This window comes from Rhineura floridana, chromosome 4 (genome assembly GCF_030035675.1).
Source record: "Rhineura floridana isolate rRhiFlo1 chromosome 4, rRhiFlo1.hap2, whole genome shotgun sequence".
Classification (NCBI taxonomy): domain Eukaryota; kingdom Metazoa; phylum Chordata; class Lepidosauria; order Squamata; family Rhineuridae; genus Rhineura; species Rhineura floridana.
In genome coordinates this window covers 123,842,697-123,868,687 of record NC_084483.1, presented here as the reverse complement: position 1 = coordinate 123,868,687, position 25,991 = coordinate 123,842,697, and the positions used below count along the sequence as shown (strand labels likewise).

The 25,991-nt window shown below is 39.8% G+C and overlaps 2 protein-coding genes across 7 annotated transcripts in view; both read right to left on the bottom strand.

Annotated features, from left to right (window-relative positions):
- MAP3K4 (mitogen-activated protein kinase kinase kinase 4) overlaps nucleotides 1-25,991 on the bottom strand; it is a 115,873-nt gene that overhangs the window by 25,669 nt on the left and 64,213 nt on the right. For all 6 annotated transcript variants that reach the window (XM_061624314.1, XM_061624313.1, XM_061624309.1 and 3 more), the window contains exons 4-14: nucleotides 24,302-24,544; nucleotides 23,002-23,148; nucleotides 13,735-13,892; nucleotides 11,996-12,112; nucleotides 10,955-11,054; nucleotides 10,773-10,856; nucleotides 9,550-9,816; nucleotides 8,714-8,863; nucleotides 7,645-7,806; nucleotides 4,941-5,074; nucleotides 673-751 (exon numbers count right to left, since the gene is read on the bottom strand). In XM_061624314.1, the coding sequence (XP_061480298.1) occupies nucleotides 673-751; nucleotides 4,941-5,074; nucleotides 7,645-7,806; nucleotides 8,714-8,863; nucleotides 9,550-9,816; nucleotides 10,773-10,856; nucleotides 10,955-11,054; nucleotides 11,996-12,112; nucleotides 13,735-13,892; nucleotides 23,002-23,148; nucleotides 24,302-24,544 (1,641 nt within the window). The remainder of the gene's footprint in view (nucleotides 1-672; nucleotides 752-4,940; nucleotides 5,075-7,644; nucleotides 7,807-8,713; nucleotides 8,864-9,549; nucleotides 9,817-10,772; nucleotides 10,857-10,954; nucleotides 11,055-11,995; nucleotides 12,113-13,734; nucleotides 13,893-23,001; nucleotides 23,149-24,301; nucleotides 24,545-25,991) is intronic.
- LOC133384433 (zinc finger protein 501-like) lies at nucleotides 19,817-21,218 on the bottom strand. Its single transcript, XM_061626370.1, has one exon. It carries the CDS (start codon nucleotides 21,186-21,188, stop codon nucleotides 19,893-19,895), a length of 1,296 nt encoding a protein of 431 aa, XP_061482354.1. The 5' UTR covers nucleotides 21,189-21,218; the 3' UTR covers nucleotides 19,817-19,892.

Below are 25,991 nucleotides of genomic sequence, written 5' to 3'. Positions count from 1 at the left end.
TTTCATCCAAGAGTATTTGCAGTTGCTGTACCACAACCCTCTCAATCACCTTCCCTAAAAAGGGGGTATTTGGAATCCAGTGGTAGTTATTACAAACCAATGGATCCAGGGTGGGCTTTTTCAGGAGTGGTCAGGATAACCACCTTTTTCAAGGTGGCCTGGACCACTCCCTCCCACAAAAACATGTTGACCACACCCGGTATCCACTCAGTCATATCCCCTCAGCAAGCTTTAATGAACCAAGAAGGGCAAAGGTCAAGAGGACATGTTGCTGGCTGCACTGACGCAAGCACCTTGTTCACATCATCAGGCTGCATCAACTGAAACAGATCCCAAGCAGCAGACATTGCATTGAACACTTCACTGGGAACTACCGTAGATGTGTATGAGACATCAAGATTGCTATGGAGGCAAGCAACTTTACCCTCAAAGTGCCTTGTAAATAATTCATAGCGGGCTTCCAAAGGGTCTAAAAAGCCATTTCCTGGTGTTGATGTCAACAGACCGCTGACAATAAAATAAAAATAAAATGTATAACAATAAAATGTATAACTCCGGAACACGTATTAATCAAGAGGGATGAATGATCAACCATCAGAACAGCACTTATTGGTCTCAAATGTAGCCAATAACATCTGCTAAATTACAATGTAAGAGTCGTTAATTACATACCAAGAAGTCATCTTCAGGCAGAGCTGAAATAAAGGCTGGCTCAATGGCTTGAAGAAAATCAAAACCTTGTGTTGCCCACCTGTTGTTCAGAAATAAATTATTCGTTAACCACATATGTTTATATAAGAAGTTCCACTTATTAAGAGAAAAACAATCTCTGTTGCTATGCTACACAAAAATCTTGCTTTTTCAAACATCATGCAAATATAAAACAAAGTATACTTAAAAGACTGTGTTCCCTGAAGCTATATTTTTATGAATATACATGGGAAAGAATACTGTAATCCCAACACTCTTAATTGGAGATGCTTCTTAAGAAGTCAGATGATCCTGCTAGCCGCTATCCTGCAACTTGACCATCTTATAAAGGTTGGAATTTTTTTTAGTACAAAAGAGGTAACAATGGTAAAATAGACTGAAAGGTATTATAGAAATTACCAATGATAATTATTTGAGAGCAGCTGGTTCTGCTGCATTTAGACAAGGAAGTAGCAAGTTTAAATCCTGCTTCAGCCATGAAGTTTACTGGATGACCTTGATCAAATCAGTATGAGCAAATTCATACAAAACAAGAAGACTCATGATGGTGCTTTAAATGCACTTGCACAGAGCATGCTCTATATGGCAATGTTTATACGCAGTCATTGATATTCATTAGGTCACTATACAAAGAGTGATGTAACACATTAGTTTTCTCTCACTTCCCTATCAGGCTATCAAACATAGGGCTGGAGGTAGATTGTTGTTGCTGTTATGTGCCTTCAAGTTGACTACGACTTATGGCGACCCTTGAATCAGTGATCTCCAAGAGCATCTGTCATGAATCACTCTCTTCAGATGTTGTACATTCAGGTCTGTGGCTTCCTTTATGGAATCAATCCATTTCTTGTTTGGCCTTCCTCTTTTTCTACTCCCTTCTGTTTTTCCCCAGCATTATTGTATTTTTCTAGTGAATCATGTCTTCTCATGATGTGTCCAAAGTATGATAACCTCAGTTTCATCATTTTAGCTTCTAGTGATAGTTCTGGTTTAATTTGTTCTAACACCCAATTATTTGTCTATTTCGCAGTCCATGGTATCTGCAAATCTCTCCTCCAACACCATATTTCAAATGAGTTGATTTTTCTCTTACCTGCTTTTTTCACTGTCCAACTTTCACATCCATACATAAAGATCGGGAATACCATGGTCAGAATGATCCTGACTTTGGTGTTGAATGATACATCTTTGTATTTGAGGACCTTTTCTAGTTCTCTCATAGCTGTCCTCCTCAGTCCCAAGGTATTGATAATCCTTGACAAGTTCAATGTCCTCATTGTCAACTTTAACGTTACATAAATCTTCTGTTGTCATTACTTTAGTCTTCTTGACATTCAGCTGTAGTCCTGCTTTTGTGCTTTCCTCTTTAACTTTCATCAGCATTCGTTTCAAATCATTACTGGTTTCTGCTAGTAGTATAGTATCGTCTGCATATCTTAAATTATTGGTATTTCTCCCTCCAATTTTCACACCTCCTTCATCTTGGTCCAATCCCCCTTTCCATATGATATGTTCTGTGAAAAGATTAAACAAATAGGGTGATATAATACACCCCTGTCTCACACCCTTTCCTATTGGGAACCAATCGGTTTCTCCATATTCTGTCCTTACAGTAGCCTCTTGTGCAGAGTATAGGTTGCGCATCAGGACAATCAGATGCTGTGGCACCCCCATTTCTTTTAAAGCATTCCATAGTTTTTCATGATCTACACAGTCAAAGGCTTTGCTGTAATCTATAAAGCACAGGGTGATTTTCTTCTGAAATTCTGTGCTCCGTTACATTATCCAACCTATGTTTGCGATATGATCTCTGGTGCCTCTTCCCTTTCTAAATCCAGCTTGGACATCTGGCATTTCTCGCTCCATATATGGTAAGAGCCTTTGTTGTAGAATCCTGAGCATTACTTTGCTTGCATGGGATATTAAGGCAATAGTTCGATAATTACTGGGATCCCCTTTCTTTGGAATTGGGATGTATATTGAACGCTTCTAGTCTGGGGGCCATTGTTTAGTTTTCCATATTTCTTGACAAATTTTTGTCAAAATTTGGACAGATTCAGTCTCAGTAGCTTGTAATAACTCTATTGGTATGCCATCTGTCCCTGGTGATTTGTTTCTTCCAAGTATTTTAAGAGCAGCTTTCACCTTGCATTCTAAAATTTCTGGTTCTTCATCATATGGTTCCTCCATGAATGAATGTGTCATCCTTGCATCTCTTTTATAGAGTTCTTCAGTGTATTGCTTCCATCTTCCTTTTATTTCATCTCGGTCAGTCAGTGTGTTCCCATTGATTATTCAACATCCCTACTCGTGGTTTAAATTTCCCTTTCATTTCTCTAATCTTTTGGAAAAGGGCTCTTGCTTTTCCCTTTTTGTTGTCCTCTTCTATTTCTATACAATAACTGTTGTAATAGTTCTCTTTGTCCCTACGTACTAGTTGCTGTATTATTGCATTTAGGGTTCTGACTGTGTTTCTATCTCCTCTTGCTTTTGCTTTCCTTCTCTCTTAAACCATTTTTAGAGTTTCTTCAGTCATCCATTGAGGTCTTTCTTTCTTTTTAACTAGAGGTATTGTCTTTTTGCATTCTTCCCTGATAATGTCTCTGACTTCACTCCATAGTTCTTCTGGTTCTCTGTCAAGTAAGTCTCAAATCTGTTCCTTATTTGGTCTTTATATTCTTCTGAGATGTTATTTAAATTGTATTTTGGCATTATGATTGCTTTGTTGTTCTTCTTTAGCTTTACTCTGATTTCCGATACGACTAGTTCATGATCTGTATCGCAGTCTGCTCCTGGTCTTGTCTTCGCAGAAAGTATGGAACTTCTCCATCTTCTGTTACCAATTATATAATCGATTCCTATATTGACCATCTGGTGATGTGCATGTGTACAGTTGTCTTTTTGGTTGCTCAAAAAATGTATTTGCAAGAAACAAATTATTGGCTTCACAGAATTCAGTAAGCCTTTCTTTTGCTTCATTTCTGTCTCCTAAGCCCCATTTCCCCACAATTTCTAGTTCTTCTCTGAACTAGCACAGATGCAAAACATATGCGCACAGATGCGAAAGGAGAGTCCAGGGTTGTACGATGTACACAATATGAACATGGATTGTGAGAAGCATGAGCCAGGGAAAGTAAGAAATTGTCAAGCAAGAAATGGAACGCATCAACATTACAATACTTTGTGTGAGTGAATTAAAATGGATGGGAATGGGACATTTTCAATCAGGCAACTACAAAATATTTTATATAGGAAATGAAAAATTAAGAAGAAACGGGATTGCTTTAATAGCGAGAAGTGATGTAGCAAAAGCAATTAGGAGCTATGATGCAATGTCTGAGTGAGTGATATCAATGAGATTTAATGGGAAACCTATTAACATAACCATCATCCAAGTCTATGCTCCAACAGGAAACACAGAAGAAGAGGAATTGGAGAACTTTTACACAGAAGTACAGGAAGAAATTGATCACACACCAAAACAAGATGTTCTGATAATCATGAGGGACTGGAAAGGTATAGATAAGCCACCTTAAACACATCCAGGGATGTCATCTTATCTTGGAAAGCAGGTCAGATCCATAATTCTGTATCTCAGCTGCTGACTCCTGACGTAGATGGCAAACCCTGTTTCCCCCAGACATGCAATATGCCCATTATGCAAGGTCTTGCCAAACACTGCAACAGCTCCAGCCATAACAATTATCTTTTCAAATTAGTGACAATAAAGGAAATGAAGTGTGTGTCACATAGAAAAGGATGTACACCTGGTAAGCACAGCCCAAATGTTCGTAAACCCACAATTAACCTTAACGAAATTGTCATGACTTGCAGGTACTTACTGAATTACCAAAGAATCTTTGGAGGCTGCGCGCAGCTCTTGATTCATGCAATATGCCAAGGATTATATTCTAAACCACACTGATTATTTAATATAGTAGGCATTCCCCATACTGTAATTTTTTTAAATCAAGTTTAATTAAACTGTGTAACAAGACTTAATTCGAGCCTTGTTTTCTACCATGACAGTCACATTTATCAGGAAACTGTTGCATAATCTGGGTCCTGGATTAGCTCAGATTGCTTATTCTTGAACTCAGGTTGTGACACTGAACATTAATAAAATTCCTCAAAGCAATCAAGGCAGTAACACTGCTCTTTGGTTAAAATATACAAGTTCCATAAACAAAAAGGATGAAAATACCAAAAAGCATTTGCTCAATCATTACCTGGGTCTAGTGCCTCGGCCACTCTCACATTTAGTAAGGACATAATTCATCCATTTTCTTGCAAAACTGATATACTGGTCTCCAATTTTCTGTCTGAATCCCCCAGACATCAGGCGGATGACTTCTTTATGGTACTGCAATTATATTAAAATGACCTGTCAAAGCTTAGCGATATCTATTTCAGTTTTCAACTGTTACAACAGCTGCACGCTGTAACAGTGTTTTTTATTCCTCAAAATTCTGTATTCTAATCTACACATTTTCTGATAATCCAGCTAAAGAATAATAAATACAAAGTACTACACTGCGAGTGGTATCCAGTGAAGGAGTTCCATCAGCACAAAGACTTCCCCTCCCTCTCCTTGCACACCCCAGTTCTCCCTAAACCTTTTCTGGGGGTCTCTTCAACCCTCCAGGGAAGATCTGGGGACGGCGTGGGGACATGTGAGGTGAGGAGAGGGAAGGGAAGTTCCACTGCACAAAGAGAAATCCTTACGCTAATGGAACTACATTGGATACTGTCCTGTGAAATTAGAAACAGAATGATGTGGTATGTCTGTGTAGCAACTTGCAGACAAACCTGCTCATAACCATAGTAAAACAAAACTGAACTATGTTTAAGGAAGAGATTGCTGGGATCCTTCTGCCAGCCCCTCGGGCCTTTCCTATAAGCCAGTGGTTCCCAACCTGGGGGCAGTGACCCCCAGGGGGGCTGCAAAGTAATCTAAAGGGGGCACGAACAGTAAAGAAATGACTTTTTTTTAAAGTCTTCACTACCTGGATGCTGCTTGCTCTCCACTGCTGCTGCAGATGACACCTCCCCCTTGCTCCAAATGAGAGGGGAGGACTTTGCTGAAGCGCCAGAGCATCTTTCAGGCACGCCAAGGGTAGGCATCTGCCTATACCACACATGGGAGATGCCAAAGGAAGCTGAGGGAGGTGCTACCAGGAAGAAGGGATTACAAACCCAACTCCCAACTCCTCGCAGTGCCACTGCTGATGACACCCTTACTCAGAATGAGAGGAGAGGGCTTTTCGTGAAGCAAAAAAAAGCAAGGCTGCAAGGAAAGGCTACTTTCTCCCTTTCTTCCTGACAGCCAGCCAGCCTGCCATTCTTGACTCCTAGTTCCCTGCCACCAGATCTTGCCTTCAGCCCAGACGGAGCCAAGGAGCAGTGAGGAAGCTGAGGACTTGCTCGCCCCCCCCCCATATCTGAGGCTGTGTATGTGCCGGTGTCCCCACTTTCTTCCACCTACATTCTGCCTCCCAACCTCTGTCTCCAAGATGCTGCAGCAGTTGAGGGTTTCCCCCCTTCCACGTGCCCAAATACATGCATGCCTGCAGATGCTTGCAGGAAGGGCAGGTGTGTTTGTGTGTGTGCTTATCTGTCTTCTGCTCCACTCTCATTCTCCAAGTGCATGCTAACCAAGTTATCAGTTCTGATTATCATCCCAAGGCCTAAAAACACTAACTCCCCTCCTCAATCTATCCACCCTTTTGTCTTCACAATCTAGCACCCCCACCACTACCATATTGCTGATTCTTGATGATGATGATTTTAAAAACGCTCAGCAGGTTCGCTGAGGTCCACATACTGCAGCTGAAATTTATTTATTTATTTATTTATTTATTATTGCATTTATATCCCACCTTTCCTCCAAGTTGCTCAAGGTGGTGCACATTGTTCCCCCCCCCTTCCATTTTATCCTGCGAGATAAAACCTGTGAGATAGGTCAGGCTGAGAGACTGTGTCTGGCCCACCCAGTGGGCTTCATGGCTGGATGGGGATTTGAACCTGGATCTTAGTCCAACACACTAACCCACTGGTGTTGGGAGACAGGACTGTACATCTTCAGACTGGGGGGGGATCCCAATTGATTGGACCTTTGCATTAAGAAAAGAAAGCAACACCTCCCTGTCTGCAGGGAGCTTTTTATGGAAAGGGATATTTGGAGATATGATTTTGCCACGCACCATTTTTTTTTCAATTAACAGAGACAAAAAATACAATTAGTGTGTGTATGTGTGGGGGGGGTTACAACATTTTTTGAGCTTCCCGTATTCATAAAGATTAGGAGCCACTGCTACAGGCAACAACAGAGCAAGATAACTCTCACAGAAAGGGAGCCTGAGTATAGGGAACACTGGTATTTAGCAGTAGCCCTTGAAAAAGAGAAGAGCTGATTGGTTGGGAAGTGTTTGTAGTCTTTACTGAAGCAGATGGGATTTGTCCTCTATCTTCTCATTTGGTGCCCTTGCTATACAGTCTCCAGTGCTGTTGTGCGAACTTTCAAACAAAGCAAGTGTTCATATAATGGGAAATATATTTCAATTTTTCTGTGTGTTTTTGTTTGCATAAAATGGCAAGCAGAAGAGTGTTGTTTCACTCATGTCCTACTTGTGGGCTTCTCATGTGCATCTGGTTGGCCATGTGAGAACAGGATGCTGGACTAGATGGCCCTTTCGTCTGATCTAGCAGGACCCTTTTCATGTTGGTTCTAAACACTTTACTACTATCAGCTACACAATGCTATACTTCAGCTTTCTCTGAAGTGTCTGAAGGGAAAAGCAATTACCCAATATGCAGGCTGCTTAAAAAATATGACAAACTTGTCTATACAATTTATTTTCTTTGAAATGAAAGAAGATTTCTTCAAAAGCCTTCAGTTAGGAAAAATAGGCAACAGAATTCTCCTGAACCTACCTCAAAACCAAAGTTGTAACACTGAATCATGGCTTCCCGATAATATTGCTGCAAGGTGGCAGATTCTGATTCATCAACCTCAGCATCAAATTCAGATGTGAACATGCGATCAACTCTGTCAATTGCACTGCTTATCTTATTGCACAGCTGTAAAGCATCGCTCTGGAAAACAAGAGAAAACTCTGCTGAAATATTACTACTGTAAATAGGCATGATTCTCTAAGACCTTTAGGATCATCCTAAATTGCTACTTCTTGCTATATAAACAAATAACAAATAAATAAGAGTTCTGGGACACCTTAGGCTGCAATTCTATACCAGTTTATGTGGAACACGTACAGGATTGCACTGTGAAAAAATAAAATTCACTTTTTTATGCAAGTGCTGACTTCATCAGAAGCATGATGAGGGTTCTTCTGGTGCATATATCCAACCACCATTTGTGTGCATGGACGTTTTCACACACTGTCCCCTACACACAGATTATAAGGACTAGCTTGTATTTCCTGCACCAGGCTGGCTTCTACGAATTTGTAAACTCCTAGAAATCTGGAACACTGAACCAAAAATGTTGTTAAGAGAATTTTGTAACCACAGTAGTTATATGGGATTATATCTGGTGTTAGTCATACTCAGAACAGGCCCATTGAAATTAATAGACATGACTAACTTCGGCCCATTAATTTAAATGGGTCTATTCTGAGTAAATCTTAGTTGGGATATATCTGTAAATAGTAATGCCCTTTCAGAGAAAGGTTCCAGTGGCCACTATACTGTACTGTTTTTCTAAAGCAACATATAAAGCTTCATATTTACCATTCAAATTTGTTTGGAAATTATGCCTTGAATCAGTGCATAAATATACAACTTCCTAATCTGCACATACAATTCATTTAGCTTGCGGTAAAAATGACTGTCAACTTATTTGTGCAAAACTGCAATTGTAAACCATCTTTTTCTGCTCACGTGTGTTAAAAGCAGACCTCAGCAGCTTGTTTAGACATTTCATACTATAAGCAACTTAGAATGATCAACAATTAAGAAAATGATAAATCAGGAAGATGTGTACCTTCAACTGCTGCAAAGCTTTGGCAATGACTGGTTGGCTGGATGTTTGCTCCTGATGTAAAGAGATAAGCCCTTCAAGAACCTGTTGGAAAGCTTTTCTCTGGTTCACAAGATAAACAGGCTGAATGACTACAAGGAGGAGGTTGTCAACCTAGGAATACAAGGTTAACATAGTATTGCTGAAAACAGGCTCTCAGAGTTGTAACCATGAATTCATTTATGGGTATTTTGAAATTAAAATACTTCTTTAATTCTGAAATATTTTAAATGGTACTACTTTTCTTCGCACAGTAACATTAATTTTATGAAAAATGTCTACAATCATAGTTCTGGATTTTCTAGAATGTCTCCAACATTCACGGTGACCAGTTGAACCACATGAAGAAACAGAGTTGTGTGCATTCTTTGCCTCACTATATGCAATAGAGGCTGCTAAGTGAGAGAGGTTTTTGGGGAGGGGAAGCTTCATTCCTGTTGCAAGAATAAAAACTTGATTTGCTTACTATGTATATTAACTAAAAGACTTCATTTATTTATTTACTTATTATCTAATTTATAGTCCGCCCTTCTGGATCACAGCCTCCAATATGATCTAAGAATATATTTGTTCTTCTGTCAAACCATGTAAGACAGAAAAAAAAAAACACTTTTTAGCAACATGAGAATCCCTTTTAAGAATGCCTAAAAATAGGCCAAATTCTCAAGCACCTAAGAAATTACTCTAATAATATTTCTGATATAAGTTAGCTGGGGCAAAAGCATATAATTTCTTATGTTTTGGAGTCCAAAAATAACTCAATTACTAAATCAGAAGATACTGATACAGAAAATCTTTACCTGCATACTTCTCAGTGTATCAATAGTCTCCACCTGAGGGACAATTTTGACAGGCTGTCCTTCCCAAGTGCTCCAGCTGTCATCAGCGTCATGATCTTTATCACTGTACTTTGTCATAAGTAAAAAGGGTTCACCTGCAACCTCATCGGAGTCTTTTGAACAGTCCTTTCCCGCAGCTGCATTAAGCAACTGCAAGATAATAGATTTCTCCCCTGAAAGGCTGCTTGGCACAAATATCTGTAAGTTTTCAAGTCCAGGGATCTGTACCTGAAGAAAAAACAATAAGGTCCAAATTATTAAGACCTACAACAGCATCAAATCTTTACCTGTAGTTTTTTTCAGGGGGAAAGATTTTTAGGGACACTAAGTAACCTCAGGGAAAAACCCAAGCATAACCTTTTTCATGGCTATTTGCACTGTTCCCCCCCCCCAAAAAAAAACAATTCTCTGTCTCCATTTTCTTCTTCCTCACTTCATTATCACAGTCAATCAGGGATCACAAAGTGAACAAGCTGTCAGAGTGCTGACACTGACAGCAAACAAAGTAGTGTTGTTCTTGCCCGAGGGTGTAGTGAGAATGCATCCCTATGTTGTTGAGGCAAACAGGTATCATTTTATCGTCCCATCCTGTATAGTTTTGTTACCCATCATCTCAGCAGAGAAATACAGAAACATCTCCCAGTTGACTTGGCAACAATGGGACATATTCCCTATACTGTTGGGCTGCAAAAGTGGGCAATGAAATCACAGTGATGTGGTGATGCATTCCCTCCCCTCTCTCTTTATACAATAGGGCATATCAGGGACATCAGGCGTTTTCTATGTGCATTGAAGTATATATAAGGAAGAGCACCGAATCCTGTAGGGCTTCCACCTTCAGTCTGAAATGGTACCAGCTTAGACACATGGTTACCACCTCAGAATTATTAAATAAATGTGCATGTAAATAAAAATGTATTTTAACCAACCCTTCACCATATGATCCCAGGACAGGTTACAATTCTACAGATTATTACCCCACTAACTAGTCCTTTGGATCTTGTTCTTAGTAGTTAGATGTGCACACAATCTATGTATCACACATCTGCTATAGCTTCTCATTTAACACATTTAGGCTGCAATCCAATGTGTACCAATTTGGGAGTAGGCCCCAGTGAAGAGTACTTCTGAATTAATATGCAGTTAACATTCTAATGCCATAAAGTCCCAATGCTGAGTTTTACCTTCATGTACTGTTGTGCTTTCAGGGCACTGAGGAACTCCCACACAGAGGCAGACAATGTGAACTCTGCTGCTATTTCAAGGTCCTAAGGAAAAAAATGAGATATGTTTATCAATCTGCACTGTTAAGCATATCAATGCAGCTGAATTTGGTACACTATTTAGAGCCTCTTTTTATTTTTACCTTTCTTAATCTCTTGGCAAAGCCAAGAGCTTTGGATGCTCTCTCTCTGGCCTCATGAAACAGTTCTTTCAGTGCTCTGCTGGTTTCAATAACAGACCTCCTATAAAAAGTTAACAGAATGTAGTTATTTGAATAACTTTCACATGAGTATTCAAATATGTAAAAGAAGAACATTAAAAATGCTAATCAAGAAGTCAGAAGGCAAATATGTACAGTAATACCTCAGTTAACAAAGTAGATGTGTTCCTGGACATTGCTTCTTTAACAGAAACTTTAGTACCAGACGCAGGAATAACATGGAAAGAATAGGGATAGGTTCCTACACCTGCTCACAGATGGTGGGGGCAGCTTCAACAGGAGATTTAAAGCGTGTTGACCTGGCACCTCCCTCCCCCCTTCCCCCTCCCCTCCTCCTCCTCCTCTGAACTGTATTGGATCCATCTCTCCCCAGCCTTGGGAGAAAGCAAGAGAAAGCAAACACACAGGTTTGTCAGTTTCATCCCAGCAAAGCAAAGGCACAGGCTTGAAAGTTTATCCATAGCAAAACAGACACAGCCTGGTGAGTTTCACCTAAAAGTAAAGGCATAGGCTTGTCAGTTTATTGAAAACAAAGCAGACACATACTAGTCAGTTTCACCCTAAAGCAAAGGCACAGGCTTGAAAGTTTATCCATAGCAAAGCAAAGCTAGTCAATTTCACCTTAAAAAAAAGGCTTCCTTAAAGGAGCTTGGTTCCTGGATGATTCCTTAACCGAGGTATTACTGTACACATAACGAGCTAAAAATGAACCTAGGCTTGCTAAAATGACACATCTTACACAAAAAGTCCAAGTGTACAATTAAGGAAACAATCCACAAAAGTTATTTTCATGCCCTTAACTACAAGCAACTTTAGGCTAAGCATAAACAATGAGCTTCTGCTGCATTTTTAAAATAAATTCATTGTACTTCTTCCACATATGTAAAGACATTCGTAATATGGCCATGTGTCTTGGACAGGAACTAAAAGGCCATGACAGAAACTATGAGGGTCTGAGAGTACCTGATTTCATCTGAGGCTGCACTGTCATCAGCATTAGCCCAAAACTCATCACAGCTCTCTTGTAAGCCAGAGTCTAAAAAGATTCCTGTAGATTTAAGCAGTACACCTGCAATGTCACTGAAACAAAATTAAAACCTGTCACTCATACAAACAGCACAGAGGTTTGTGCATCAAAACTTCCAAAAACATTACAAGATTACAGGACCATTGTTATGAAATGATTAAATACAATAAGGCTTATGGAAAATAATTCAGGCAAAAGCACAGCAAAGCACATACTGGATCGTTATTGCTTTTCCTATTTATTTATTTGAAATCTGGGATAGATAGAAGCCAGAAAAAAAGTAGACTATTTGGCATGAAGGAACAAAAGCTAATGTGAAACAGCATCATTTCTCACCATGGACTCATTTTTCTCATATATTTAAGTAGTATTTCTCTGTAAGGTAGAATCAAATCCTTCAGATTTAGTACCTTCTACTGTGCTAGGGTTTTTAAAAAAATGAAATTGCTACTGTTCCTTGCTTAGCCCTATGCACCCTCCTCAAAACTGCTCCCGAGGATTGAGAGACCCTCAGGAATGGTGTGGAATGGGACCAGGAGCTGCACTGGAAAATCGGATGAATTCAGCAGGGCTGCCTTGTACAAATGAAGAACGAAGTCATTATAAACACACCAATATGAAACTAAAACCAACATCTACATAAAATGCACTGAACACACACAGTGAGTATGTAGACCTGTTAGAATACAAAGTGATGCAACAAAACATGACCGAAGAAACCACGTCCACAGACTTTATATGCCAGGAGTCAAATATTTCACTATCCCAATTTGTTGTTATGTGCCTTCAAGTCGGTTAATTAATAAAAAAACCTCTAAGTGGTTTACATAAAACAAACTTTAAAAAACAGTACATGTAATAAAATGACCAAAATGTATATAAAATCAACAGATTTTTTAAAAAAATGTTTTTAGCATTTCCTTATGTTTTTATTGAACAATATTGAAAAATAAAATAGCACAACAATGGGAGCAAGTACAAGAACCACTTTTCCAGACAAACTTTCAGGATGCTTTATGTACAGGGAAATGCTTAGCAACAATTCCAAATATCTATCCCCTTTTGCTTCTGTGCTAAAGCACAGGAAAAGCAGGCATCTTGGAAAAATCTTGACAAATGGAAGTATCACTCCTGCCAAGTAGAATGATTGGCCCATGTTAGTCCTTCAACTGCCCCCATTGAAAATGTGGGCATAATGCATGTTTTCCCAACCTTTGGTGCACAGATGCTTTTAGATTACAATTCCTTCATCCCTGAGCACTGCCCGTGATGACTACTGATTACGGGAGCTGTATAGTCCAGCAACATCTGGGGACCCAGGATTGGGGAAGGCTGGTATAGAGGAAGGACTAGCACTGCATAGGATAAAACTGACTCTAGCCAAATGCAGTTTGTGGGGGGAAATGGTTTCTTTTTAAATTGTTCAGACGTAAGCTGCTTAATATTCAACTTTTACTAGCTATTTAAGAAGATCAACTTCACTTTTTGACAAAGCAGCAAAATTGGGACACATGTAAACAACCTGTTTAAGGAAACTGTAATAGTATGAAATGATACTTGTTTTCTTTTAAAACAAACAGAACTTTCTACCACTGGATATTTCTGAATGGAATTACATTTCCAATTAATAAAGCTTAAATTCTGAGCTAAACAGACGTAAGAAACAAAGTAATACCAGAACAGTTTTCCAGCTTGAGCTTCACCTCCTCGTATATAAGGAGTTATTTCTTTGGTGAAATTCCATTCTTCCTCCAAGAGATTTTTTAAACTATGAGATGCTTGAGGTAACTGCTGTAGCATTTGGATCCAGCTCCGCATATAATCAAAATAAACCTTGAAACAGGAGGAATAGCAATTTAGATTACTATTTCACAACATGCTAGAAAACTCACAAAATGCCGCAGCAAAGACAGAGCCCGCCTATAATATGAAGATGGATTTGTAAAATAGAGGATCAGTTACATTCTGGCCCAGCATCTTCCCAAACAGGACCCCTTCTATCAGCTTTGGATGCTCATAACTGTTGCAACCAGAAAATAAGCAATCTTGGAAGTGAGATCTCAAATGAAAGATTAACTGTAAAAATGCTCTCCTCTTCTGCTCTCAGAAAAAAAAGTCCATTCATACTAGGAATTGGTTTCTAAACCTGACCTTAAGCTGTGACAAGATCAGGGGCTGCAAAATCATAAGCTAAGGCTAGGAGAAAGCCATCTTATAATATTAATAGTATTTAAATTTTCTATCTCTGCTATATATGATTTTTATGAACATAGGCGATCCAATTCCTATATAGCAAGATTCCCTTACACACTGAAGCTTTCTTGCTGTAATCCAACTGAATTAAAATGGATTTTGTAGCAGGTAATTATGCCTAAGGCAGTTAAAATAACATTCCAAGATCTTACAAGTGAAAATATACACATTCTATGAGTATATAATGAGACGATTATATGGATGTGGTGTTAGAGAAGTCTTTCATGGTGGTGTTTCACAGTGGACTTCAATATCCATGCTGAGGATGGCTCGGAACTTCATGGCCTTCATGACAACCATGGGGCTGTCTCAGTATATCTATGGCTCAACACATGGGGTCAGGCATACCATCGACCTGGTCTTTGCCAGAGAGAGGACTGGTAATATACTCCGTTGATTGGAGGGCTCGTCCATTGTCATGGACACACCATAACCTGGTGAGGTTTGGCTGAATGTAGCTATTCCACTCTGCAAGGGTGGGGGCCCTATTGAGATGATCTGCTCTCACAGATTATGGAATCTAATAGATTTCTGAATGCTCTGGGGCATTTTCCAGCTGACATGGCTGGCATGCCTGTAAAGGTTCTAGTCTTATTGTGGAGTGGTGAGACGCATAGAAACAGACATGATTGCTCCTGAGTGCCCTCATTGTTATAGAGCACATGGATAGGCTTGCTACTCTAGCAACCTGTGTGCAATAAAACAGGAGGGTTGGTAACTGAAGCACAGGTGATAAAAATCTTTGTCTGAATCAGAGCAAACATGAGTAAGGTTGCACCACCATGCACTATCATCATGTCTGCTAGTAGCCATCCAACAGAGCTTTTCCAAGTGGTGAATGGGATTTTATCATCTGGCCAAGACAGTGTTGCTCTGACACTGTCAGAGGACTGATGTAACCAATGTGCAGGGCACTTTAGGGACAGAACTGCTGAGATTCAGACAGATTTGGATACCACAGTTAGAGCAAATCCAACGGAGGTGTCCAGAGCACTGTCTGTTCCACATATATTGGATTAGCTTTAATTACTGCAGCATGAGGATGTGGACAAACTGCTTGAAGAAGTGTGGCTGACCACTTGTTCCCTTGACACTTGCCTATCTTGGCGCTAGCTATAGTGGGTTTATTTATTTATGTATTTCCATTTATAGACCGCTTACTATCTGACAGATCTCAAAGCGGTTTACAATAGAATACACAAGGTACAATAAAAAAATATCAAATTAATTTACAAAGCAAAATACATGAACAATATCCATATACATAAACACAGTATAAAAGCCAAAGTAGGCCACAAGGGACCCAAGTGCAAAACCTTCAAACACTGGAATTCCTTGCATGGGTCTCAGTAAGAATGTATTTGCAGCTGATACTCTGAGCTTAGCTACACCGGGCAGGTGATGGGGATTTAGCATCCATCAACAGCACTAATGTGATCAGGGAAAACAGAGATCAAAAACGGTGAATTCCTTAGGCTTCTGTGGTGAGATATTTCAGTTCCTCCATCCAGGGTGTGGCATGCATGGCCACTCCAGTCGCCCTAATGCACCGCCCTTTCCAGTCATCTTCTGCACTGACCCCGACCAGCTCCCAACTGCGACCACCCGGAATGACCTCATCCCACCCCACCATCGCCTCCCAGGCGCTAGTCCTAGACAAATCCTGAATGAGATGAAATGGCTGCTGGGTCCGGGGACCACCGCCGCCACTTTACCGGGAAACGATGCGAGCTTTTTCGGGTGTTCACCATGGCCCCACTGCAAACACCCCAGGAAGGGAGGCACTGTTGCTGGCTCCACCGCCGCCTCTGCAATGTTACGGCTTGCTTCACTTCTCTGCGCGCCGACAGCACCGAGAAGCTGAGGAGCCATGCGGTCGCTGCGCAGGTATTACAGATGGCCATACAGGGTTAATTGGATAGGTCCAAGGAGTGATTGATGCATCACTGGAGGAGGGGAAAGCACCATCTCCCTTAAAAGAGGCAGTGGTGCATCCTCTCCTTAAAAGGACCTCCTTAGACCCAGAAGCATTAAACAAGTATAATCCAGTGACAAATATCCTCATTTTGGGCAAGGTGCTTGAGAAGGTGGTGGCGGTCCAGCTTCCGGCATGCTGGGAGGAGACCGATAACTTGGATCCATTCCAACCATCTTGGTCACCCTGGTTGATGACATTTGTCAGGAGATAGGGGGAGTGTGATCCTGCTCATTCTCCTTGATCTCTCTGCAGTTTTCAATTACGTTTACCATGGTATCCTTCTTTTTTTTTTTTTTTTTTACAATAATTTTTATTCAAATTTTCATAAAACATAGAAAACAAAATCATAAAACATTCAAAGACAAAAAACAAAACAAAACAAAAAAAATGATTAAACAAAAAAAATAAAATAAAATGTTGACTTCCCATTTGTCACATATCAAATCAGTTATAGGTCTACAATATATAACAATCCTGTCTCTTAAATCATATTATAAAATCACTTTCCTCCAGTAGTTATCTTAATTAATCATCAAATCTCATAAACATTACTTTATTCTTTCCACAAAAAGTCAAAGAGAGGTTTCAATTCTTTAAGAAATATATCTATCAATTTTTCTCCAAATAAACATGTCAATTAATCCATCTCGTTAATAATTATAATAATCTTATTGTCATAACCATAGTCCAAATAAACATTTCGATTAATCCATCTCATCAGAATCTGTTAGGTCCAATAATTTCAATAGCCATTATTCCATTATCCCTATTAGTTCCATCTTCCATCTTCAATAGTCCTGTTAAGTCCAGTAATTTCAGTGTCCAATCTTCCATTATCAGTATTCCATAATAATCTTGCTGTTGTAGCCATAGTCATATAATAAGAGTCTGATGGGAATTTCCTCTATCCCAAATATTTTCTTGCCATCCATTCTGAATAAGTTGCTGAAATACTGTTGTAAAGTCATATCTGTGTTCTTCTTTTTTACAAAATGCACTGGCTCATCTCTTAAGAGTTTTTCCATTGTCACATGGCTGCAGTTAATTCCATAGATTTTCTCTATATCAAGCTCCATCACATCATTCCAGTCCAGAAGATTATCCAAGCCATTGATAACTTTATCTCTAATATCTTCATTAATTTCTTCAGAGATAACGTTAAATTCCAAACAGTAGATTTTATTTCTAAAATCCATAAACTCCAGATCTTTTTCCAATTCCACATTTGTTCCAATCTCCAGGACTTGTATCTTCCCTTTATTTTTTCTTTTCTCATCTCTGATCTCATTCTCCTCTCTCACAGGATCCCCTAATTCTTTAAGCTCCTGCGTCATTTTGCTCAGTTCAATTTTCAGCTCCTTACTACCCTGTCGCAGGGTTTGTTTCGTTATCTCAATCTCATCCATTATTTTCTGAAACATAATTACTTCCAGATTCTCAGCCACTTTCTTGATTGCCATTTTTAAAACCACGAAAACAAAGCAAAACAAAAATAAAGAAGAACCACTTCTTATTTCAGCAACAATTGGGTTAATATTCCAGGCTTGATGACATCACAGTATAAACAGAGCAACCTGCCTTATCTCTCTATGTTCAAGAATGCAAAACAAATTTAGTTCCCAGCATCAAAACAGTTAGTGGCGTCGTGAAGAAGCAGATTCGTCAAAATAAAATAGACCAAAAAGAGAATAGTCCCAGACAATATAATATTCCTCGGAATAGAAATCAGGAATAGAAATCCCTCTTCTGTTTATTACCTTTAGAATGCACTTCCAGGACAGCTTTTTGCGACAGAAACAGAGATAAGCTGTTAATTTCGTGAATAACAGAGAAGAGCTATATCTCACCCAGAAGTTGTCCAAAGCCGATCAATCTGACAAATCTCCTTTTGCTGCAACAATTTAAACCAAGTAAAAAAAATAATAGAAAGAAGGGTGCTTGCCTGTTAGTCCGTTCTCTCTTTAAAGAAAAGATAAACGTATCGCTTAAGCAGATAGAGCTTGTTAGGAAGTCCGTCCGGCATTGTTGGCTGGACCTTATCTCATAAATTAATGAAATCCAGTCCTCCCAACAAAAACAGGCTTTTGAGGTTGATCTCTACGTTTCTCCCTGCCCGGGAGAAATTTCATCAGTCAAAAAAAAAAAATGTTCTGACTGATTTATATCTGAATAAGCTTCTTTTGAGGCGGGAGCCCGTCCCAAAAGCAGGCACAAGCGAAGTCACCCTTCCCGGAAGTGCCACCATGGTATCCTTCTACAGCATCTCAGGGAGGTGGGGGCTGGGGCCACTGTGCTTCAGTAGCTCCGCTTATACCTCCAGGGCCACTTCCAGGAAAGAGTTATGGGAGGCTACTGTTCGGCACCATACGTTGTCCCCCATGCTAGTTAACATCTATATTAAAGCTGCTGGGAGCTGCCATCAGGAGATTTTCAGTGAGGTGCCATCATTTATGCAGATGACACCCAGCTCTGTCTCTCTCTGTTCCTTCTGAATCAGGAGAGGCGGTTGAGATGTTAGACCAGTGCTTGGAGATGGTGATGGGTTGGATGTGAGCCAATAAACTGAGGCTGAATCCTGAAAAGCCAGTGGTGTTATATGCCCTGTTCTCACATCTGGGAGATGACCTGGATGGATCTGCGCTCCCCTGAAAGGAGCAGGTCCACAGCTTCGGGGTGCTGCTGAATTCAACACTGTCACAAGGCTCAGGTGGCCTCAGTGGCTAGGAGTGCCTTTTTCCAGCTACATCCCCTTTTGGACAGAAATGACTTGGTCACTGTACTCCATGATCTGGTAACTTCCAGACTGGATTATTGCAATGAGCTCTATCTGAGGTGCCCATGAAGATGACTCAGAAACTTCAACTGGTCCAAAATGCAGTAGCCAGATTATTGGCAGGTACCTTCAGATAACATATAACCCCTGTTTTAAAACAGATGCATTGGTTGCTAGCTCATTTCAAGGTGAAATACAAAGTGCTCACAATAGTCTATAAAGCACTAAATAACTTAGGCCCCAAATATCTGAAATTCCACCTCCTTTCCTATAGACTCTCTTGGGTGTTGAAATTGACAGAGGGGGCCCTTGTGGCAGTTCCGCCACCCTCAGAAGCCCACAAGATATTGGCCCGGGACAGGGCATTCTCTGTGGTGGCCCCTAAATTGTGGAACTCTCTCCCTACAGAGGTGTACCTGACAACTTCACTGTACAGTTTTGGGCATATGCTGAAGACCCGCCTCTTTCCCCTGGGCTTTAATAATCTCAAATGTATAGTTTTACGACCCACCTTATTTTTTGTGATTATTGTAATTTTAAGTTGCTTTCAATTATGTATTTCAAAATGGTATAACCCACTCTGGTACCTCAAGGTAAAGGGCTGGTAATTTATTTATTATTTATTTATTTTATTTTATTTATATACCGCCCTAAGCCAAAAAGGCTCTCTGGGCGGTGTACATCAGAAATAAAACAAGCACAATATATAAATACAATAGATATAACAGAATAAAAAAACAAACAAACAAGCAAGGAACCAAACTACACCAAAATACAACAATAATGCAATACTGTTAAAATACACTATAAAATACACATAAGATACAGTTTAAAATGCCTGGGATTGATACGGCTTCTCTCCCATGTGAACTCGTGTGTGTTTCACAAGACCCGAGTTATCAGCAAAACCTTTCCCACACTCAAGGCATTTATAGGGCTTCTCTCCTGTGTGAATTCTCTTATGTTGTATCAGAGTTGAGTTCTGAGCAAAACATTTCCCACACTCTAGGCATGTATAGGGCTTCTCTCCTGTATGGATTCTCTGGTGGGCCACAAGGTACGATTGGCGAGTAAAACATTTCTCACACTCCAGGCATTTATAGGGCTTCTCCCCTGTATGAATTCTCCGGTGTTTCACAATATTCGAATGTTGAGCAAAACATTTCCCGCACTCCAGGCATTTGTAGGGTTTTTCTCCTGTATGGACTCTCTGGTGTGTCACAAAGGTTGATCTCTCAGCAAAACTTTTCCTGCACAACAAACACTGATAGGGTTTATCTCCTGTGTGGATTCTGTGGTGTGTGTGGATTCTGTGGTGGCTGACAAGTTGTGAATGACAAGCAAAACCTTTCTCACATTCCAAGCATTTATAGGGCTTCTCCCCTGTGTGGACTCTCTGGTGGTTCACAAGATTTGACTGGCGAGCAAAACCTTTCCCACATTCCAAGCATTTATAGGGTTTCTCTCCTGTATGGAGTCTCTGGTGTCTCACAAGGTCTCCATGCAATGCCAAACACTTCCCACATTCCATGCATTTATAGGGTTTCTCTCCTGTGTGGACCCTCTGGTGGGTCACAAGGACAGAGAGGGGAGCAAAACTTTTTCCACAGTCCAGGCATTTGTGGGGTTTCTCTCCCCATAAATGGACTTTCTGGTGTTTCAGAAACACAGGTTGTTGAGCAAAGCATTTCCCACACTCCAAGCATTCATAAGGTCTCCCTGCTGCGTGGATTTGCTGGTGTCTGACAAGGTTACATTTCTTAGTAAAACATTTCCTACACTCAGGGCACACATTCTTTTTATTCAAGTCATCTGAATTGGTGCTAGAGATCTCTTTTTCACCCGGCGTCTGAGAGCCCAACACCCACAGCTCTTCTCCACTCTCCAGCCAGCAGATGAGATCAGGCTTCGGGATGGAGCATCCCAGTGAGGCTATATTCCCATAATTTTCCAGCATGATGCTACTATACAGGGCTCTTTGCTTTGGGTCTAGGAGAGCCCATTCCTCCTTTGTGAAGTAAACAGCCACGTCTTCAAAAGTCACCAGCCCCTGAGTTGGCTCTGAGGCAACTCTCTCTCTTCCCCTCCATGGATGGGACAATCCAGATTTCAATGTGGGTGTCATTCTGTGCACGGCATGTGCGGGCCAATAGCTCCGTTCCGTAATAAAATAAAATCATCATCATTATAATCACATGAGCATTATTGACCAAAGTAATATGTCCTTTAAAACATTTCTAAGAACATAAGCTGAAACTGGCTATGCGATAATGAAGTTTAGATGTTTTTTAAAAAATGAAAATGAAATGAGCTGCTAACACGTGTACCCTTGTTCAGGGCACTAGCCAGCCTGGAACGGGAACTTTGTTCTGGGCTTTATACCCTTTCTTGCACCTGTTCCCCCCTTCACCTTCTCACCTCTATTTTCCTTCCTTCCACCCCTAACATTTTGTGGCTCAGCTGCCCTCAACATTCTGTAAGACCTAGGAACTCACAGGCTGTTGCTGGGCCTATTTGGGGCTTTTAATAATAAATCTCTCTTAATTAAAGTTATTACTATTATTAAAAACACCACTAAAAAATGCCAAAACTTTTATCTAAGATCTGAACAGATAAGACAGTCCCTGTTTGCAGGCTCACACTCTAATCAAAAGGAAAAATAAATTAGAAGATAAAAGCCTGACCACTGATGTCCATGCACTGGTAACCTCTAGGCTAGATTACTGTAATGCGCTCTATGTGGGGCTGCCCTTGAGGTTGGTCCAGAAGTTGCAGCTAGTACAAAATGTGGCAGTGAGACTGCTCATTGGGGCAGGGTATCACCAACATGTCACTCCACTGCTGAAAGAATTGCACTGGCTGCCCATTTGCTACCAGGTTAAGTTCAAGGTTCTAGTCTTGGTGTACAAAGCCCTACACAGCTTGGGACCAGGATACCTGAAAGACCATCTTATCCTTTATATGCCGAGTTGATCACTGCGCTCTGCAAGTGAAGGCCTCCTGCAAATACCATCTTATCAGGAAGTCTGTTCTGCATAACATAGGAAACGGACCTTTAGTGTGGCAGCACCTACCCTGTGGAATTCCCTCCCTTTAAATATTAGACAGGCGCCATCTCTGTTATCTTTTCGGCACCTATTGAAGACCTTCCTCTTTCAACAAACCTTTTAAATTGAGACCTTATCCCAGCCTGTTTCTGTGTTGGAATTGCTTTTTAATATGCTTTTATACATTTTTTAAACAGTATTTTTTAACCTTTTTTTAAAAAAATGTCTTCAAAGCTTTTAAAAAAATGTTTTTAAAGTTTTGTTTTAATGTATTTTAATGTCTGTTTTTATGATGTTTTAAAGTGTTTTTAGTGCTTTTGTTTATCACCCTGGGCTCCTGCTGGGAGGAAGGGCGGGATATAAATCAAATAAATAAATAAATAATAAACGCAAGCACTGAAGCAATTGTCCTTTCAGTGGCCGCTGGATGTGCCCAGGTTGGTCTCCCCCGTGCCAAGGTGCAGTGCTCCAATGTTCCTTGGTCTCCTAAGCCAATTGCAGAACAAGTATACCATCCTTCAGCTTTGTAGTCCCAGGGTAATAGGGCAACTTACAAACTACTGTACTTCTGCATATCTAGGGAGTCTCCCTCATATGTAGAAAGCAGCACCTTCTGTGTGGTCCTGTTTTGCTTCCAAAGTGCAAAGCTCAGGTTCATCCAATTTCTGTAGAGGTAATAATTAATTCTCTAGATTGGGCAGCATACATCATAGTCCACTCAGCGATTATCAGGACCCCCATTATATGGCACAACCCATTTTTTTAAAAAAAGCATAGAGTTCCTGCACAACTAGAGACGCTAGGAGGAAAAAACCGGAAAATGATCAAACATTCAGAATCAGATGGAGAAGCCTTCAGACTTGAACTACTACAAGATAAATGGCTACTTACCATTAGCATCTTGTGCAGGTCTTCCTCAAAAGAGTCGATGTTGCAGTTGTTCTTCTGTAAGTCATCTAATACCTCACGTAACATAAACTGATAATATTGCTTCATTAGCAGGCCACCTTTCAGGACCTCTTTACACTCTCTCACTAGCTGCAAGGGAACAGTCCACAAACAGCAATTAATCAACTGGATGTTTTCAAATTTTGAAATGTAAAGTTTCCCTTGAAATGTTAGATTTAATTTAGAGATTTTAGTAGATTCTGTGGCCTTCTATACATCTCATAAGAAAGTCAAGCAAAACAAGAGCTACAGTGGTAAAGTTGCTGGTTCTTCAGCTGATTTCTACGCATCATTAACTCTGCGAAGTGTTTTATTAGGCTGTTCTGATTTATCCTTACAATGTTCCTGTGACACAGGTTCACTTTTTACTCCAACAAAGGCCCTAAACAGTAATGACCAGTGCTGGTATCCAAACCCAGATCTCCACAGCTCAAATCCCACATACTATTTGAAAAAGTTGGCCTTATATAATTTAATAAAATTATTTTAAAAACTCCAAAACCTGTCTTCATATTTTCAAGCTTGTCTGCTAGGATTCTGGGGAAAGCTGTGCTTTAAGTGAGAAACACATCCGTAACAGTTAGCTGTAACCAGCTGACCATATACACTCCTCTGAAGCCACACATGCCCTAGGGATCTGATATATAACATCACAGCTTCCACAAAGACAAAGAGCAAACCGAGTCATTCAGATTGCAAGCCTTCTGGTCATGCAAGTCTTTTCATACTGCAATACACAATAAGCCATGTCCATGAAATAGGGTAAATTTCATATTAAAACTCATGAAATAAATATGGCTGATGTTATGTATTTACCAATGCTAACTAATAAACCAATTTAATTGACAAAGAATCAGAGATATGGCCATTTTTGTCCTCATAATTGTTCTCATTCTTACTAGAAATAGAAATTGCAGCATATGGTGCTTCTCTCCGAATTGCTTATCATTTTATTTATTTAAGAAATATATACCCCGCTTTTCACCATATGTCTCAAAACAGCTTGCAAAAAATTGTAGGCAATTTGGGAGAAGAGGTACAAGATATCATTGTAACTTGATAAGACAATTAGCAGAGAACTATTTGCAAAATGTTAGAATGATCCACAAATAATCAGCCTTCATTATCTTTTAAGTATATTTTCATGCTATTGAAAAATATTACCATCAATCAAAATACTTACTGTACATCCTTCTGTGAAATAATATTAAACTTAGTACTAAGGACAGGGGAAAAGACAAACCTGTTTAATACTCAAGAGAGATGGCTCCCCAGCAGGCCGCTGTTCCAACCTTAATTTGAGACATTCATGGATTACATTGAGAAGGACTCGGCAAAGAACTAGAAATGCAGGCTCAAAAGATGGTAAATCCATTGATTTTAGCTCTTCCCATGATACAGTACTGCATTTTTGATCTGAAGAAGGCGGAGAATTTGACAACTGCACGTAATCTGAACATAAAATGGGATCTGGGTACTCTGAAAACTAATAAAAAATAAATACTATGTAACAAACAACCTGAAACACTTTTTTCCCTCCCACTGGTTAATAACTTATCTGGTGTAACCCCACCTCCAAACATTGCCTTCAGAAAAAAAAAGGGGGGGGAACCATCAAAGAAGCAAGCAGACTTTCTATCAGACCTGCAGCACTACAGTAGTAGATGGCAATCACAAGCCAGGACAAATCATACAACAAACTTGGTATGCAGCCCAGCACGGCATTTGAGGTTCTTCAAAACAATTATGCCATGCTGCAAAGCAAGCCCTCTTAAGTGTGGGTGACTGTCAAAAACAGTTTGCAGTGCAACATGAGATACTAATATTTAAAGTAAAAAACATCCAAAGTTCCATTAGGGGCATATTGAAAGAATTTCGATTGGGGGCTGAGGATATTTAGTTTGAATGAGGTTATTTTTTTGCTATGCAGTAAGACATAAGTATGTTAAAATGCACACCGTAATTCTAATCTGCAACAATCCTATCTCCAAAACAATGTCTAAAATAATTATGCTAAGCATCACTAAATAAGTGAGCTGTACAGCATTGCATGCAATGTTAAATGTTAATAAGCTAAAGCAACAGCTGCATATATAAATTGCAATGTGTTCAAATGTAATTTGCAATGGTTTTGTCCTTAAGCTACTAACTATAAATTCAAACATTTTAGAGATTTAGGTGCACTTAATAAAATTGTTCCTTTTTGGATTTTTTGGAAATAAGACTCTCTTAATGTACACAATTCCACCAATATGAGCATTTCAATTGCTTATTAGAAAATTCATCCAAATAAAAGGTATAGCTCAGGAAGAGAGATAATGTAGCAAATGATTAAATTTGCATGTGAGTGCGACTGTTAATAAATTTGTGTCCATAATTTTTTTTTGGGGGGGGGGATGATAAAATATAGTGCAACACAGCTACCTATTTTATGCCTAAGACTGTGAGGCCAACATGGCAACAGCTTGGAAGTAGAGAAACGGGCACACAACTACTGAAAGGGCAGGGTACTGTAAAGATTGTAAAGGCCCCTTTTTAGCTTTCACATTGTACTCCACATTGTGACAAATGACTACATCCTATGTAAGTAGTAAATAATATTATCAGCATCCCTCAGCTTCTTTCTGGAGTTAGAGATTAATAATTTAAATAGACAAAACACAAACGAGCTAGCTAGATGTAACCATACCAATCCAAAGTTTTAAATGTACTATGGCTACACTCTTATACACACTTACCTGGGAAGATGTCCCATTGAACACAATGAGGCTTACTTCTGAGTAGACATGCATAGGATTGTATTGTAAGTGTCTTAGGGTACATAAATGCTACAACCAACTTGTTTTTCTTTATACTCCCCCACACACATTTTTGACATTTTGTGCACTGACAATGAAATGACTGCTCTTTTTCACAATCTTATTTCAAGCAAC